This window comes from Palaemon carinicauda, chromosome 1, assembly GCF_036898095.1.
Source record: "Palaemon carinicauda isolate YSFRI2023 chromosome 1, ASM3689809v2, whole genome shotgun sequence".
In the NCBI taxonomy this organism is placed as follows: Eukaryota; Metazoa; Arthropoda; class Malacostraca; order Decapoda; family Palaemonidae; genus Palaemon; species Palaemon carinicauda.
The window spans coordinates 161,365,730-161,368,229 of NC_090725.1; the positions used below are offsets into that span (position 1 = coordinate 161,365,730).

At 36.5% G+C, this 2,500-nt stretch overlaps 1 protein-coding gene across 3 annotated transcripts in view; it reads left to right on the forward strand.

The window, feature by feature from the left end:
• The window catches only part of LOC137652771 (uncharacterized), a 323,121-nt gene that overhangs the window by 288,541 nt on the left and 32,080 nt on the right, over nucleotides 1-2,500 (forward strand). For all 3 annotated transcript variants that reach the window (XM_068386178.1, XM_068386182.1, XM_068386185.1), the window contains exon 7: nucleotides 183-362. In XM_068386178.1, coding sequence (XP_068242279.1) covers nucleotides 183-362 — 180 coding nt within the window. The remainder of the gene's footprint in view (nucleotides 1-182; nucleotides 363-2,500) is intronic.

The window sequence follows — 2,500 nt, forward strand, 5'->3', positions numbered from 1 at the left end:
AAAACAATGTTTGATAATGAAGAAATAGAATTTCAGTCACTTCTATTATTCAGTCTAAGGGACGAATCTGATTAAATTGTTATCAAACGTATTATTCGCATATAATTACTTGTGTACAAAACATTTTTTTTTTCTTTTATTCATAGTTAAATTTCCTCTTTCATTTAAATGAATAATTCCAGGTAGTGGTGACGGAAGTACAACCAGCATCATATCCGGTCCACCAGGACCTCCTGGTCCTTCAGGTCCTCCTGGTCTCCAGGGTGTTCCAGGCGAACCTGGAATAAACGGACAGAGAGGCCGACCAGGAAGACCGGGGCCTCCGGGTCAGGCAGGAAATCAGGGACCTCCTGGTCCACCTGGTAAGCTAATGAATTTTGTTTTATGATCAATTTATTTGATGTTCCAGATTCATTTAAGTATTCGTGTAAGGATAATTCCCTGAGGAAATGCTTATGTTGTTTCATGATACAGAATGAATGGAAGGGAAGTAGAAGGGAGCATCATGTTTGGACCGAATGGAAATTGTAGAGCAATGAAAAGATAACAAGGAAAATGGTAGCCTGTGGGTTCAGTCTCTATGCATAAGAAAAATTGGACTTTTCTCTTTGGATTCATACACACACAAAGAAAAATATTATTCTCGTTCGCTAAAATATGAAATATGGCGCAGAGTTAAGGCAATTACATTCGCCTCAAGTCCCCTCCTTATTTTAGCTTCATCATAACTCCCAGTCTCGAATCATTATTTTTTTCTCGTCATCCTTCAGCTTACTCAAAGGTTTATACCATTTTACTATTCATCTCTTTTCAGTGCATATATGGCAAGGTGTATCAATAGGTGTATGCAAACTTTATTATTACCTTAGTTAGGTTTCATAATTTAGATCTTTTGTTCTAGCGTTTCATCCCTTTGCAAGAACAGGAAAGATACAATAGCATTTTGCCTCCCTGGTAGGGCCCATATGGAGGGTGGTAGTTCATTTCTGTAAAAATTTGTCCATTCTATTTTAAGCAAATAATCGCACCGGCAAATAGGTTATAGCTACCTATCACCAACAAACGGACTAAGATTTGAACAAATGCAAATTTTAAACCTGATCCAAAATCAGAACAGATGCTTTATGTTTGGAACAATTGGGTTGACTAAAAGTTCTTGTTTTCAAAACAAAGAAAGAAAATAAAATATGAATACTAGAGCGGCCGCGTAATCTTCTGAAACCGTTGCTAGGTGAACATCGACAAAAGTTACGATTAAGTCTATCGTCTTTCAAAATATCAAAACAATCAGTAGGAAATGATAGAGGAGCAAAACTTGAGTTCAGCGAGCTATTACACGAGAAACACTTCTATGGGAGTCACAAATGTATGTTCTATATGTGACTCCAAACAAAATATAGAATAAGTTTTGCTTGTCGAAAACTTTAATCCATTCTTATCGGCCCACTGGATAATTTTGTCAATTGAAAGTTGTAGTATCCTCTCAGCCTAAATGTTTAGAATTGTAAAGAAAATTTTATGTAATTGAATTTGCCATTTTAAATCTAAATTTTTGAAGAAAATAGCGTCAATCTCAATATATTTTGAGAAACAGTACATACATATCAAAGGTGTTGAATAAAAGAAGTACGTGCAGTCTTCGAGACTGAAGATCATTCTATGAAATTGAACTGAAGCACCTTTAAATTCAGTGATTGTCGACTTGCCTTCCGGGTGCAGGCTTTACACAATTGAAACTGTTACTCATCTGAAAATACGTTTTTTACCTTGCGATAGTTCCTTAAAATCCTACCAACATATCCGGACTCCAAAGCAACGTTATTTGTTTTATATACCTTTTCAGAGCCGGACTCTTTACATTTTGAGTCATCAATTTTCTTTAGTTCTGGGACTGTGATGTGATTGTACATTCTTCATCTTATTCTTACTTTCTCTGAAAACGAAGATCATCTGTCAGATCAACTCGGGCCGAAGATTGAAGTCCAGAACTCATGATTACACTATTGCATTGCAGTAAATAAAATAAAAAGTAGCATCTTATATTATAGAAGTAAACGCAAGCGGACATAAGACATCTACTAGTATTTCCATATAGATTGTATAACATCACTTTACCACTTCTATACCAAGTCTCTGTCGGCTAGACAGCCTGATCTGTGCTTTGTCGTATTGTGTTAATTCGAATAGCCTACACCAAGTTTAGAACACTGCAACGATAATGATTGAAGAAATTTCTTATGCCATACTACAATATCGATTATTATGCTGTCAAATATTTTCATGACCTAAGAATTGCGGTGTCATTGCTGTACAGAGAGAGAGAGAGAGAGAGAGAGAGAGAGAGAGAGAGAGAGAGAGAGAGAGAGAACGTTGTCTGCTGTACGGACGCAGTCAGGCAGTATGCACAATTGCATCAGTTCAAGTAGGTTACAAAGTGTTTTGGGTTAGAATCAATAAATAACAAGAGTGCTTTCAAACACCGGCAGGAGGGTTAGAATAA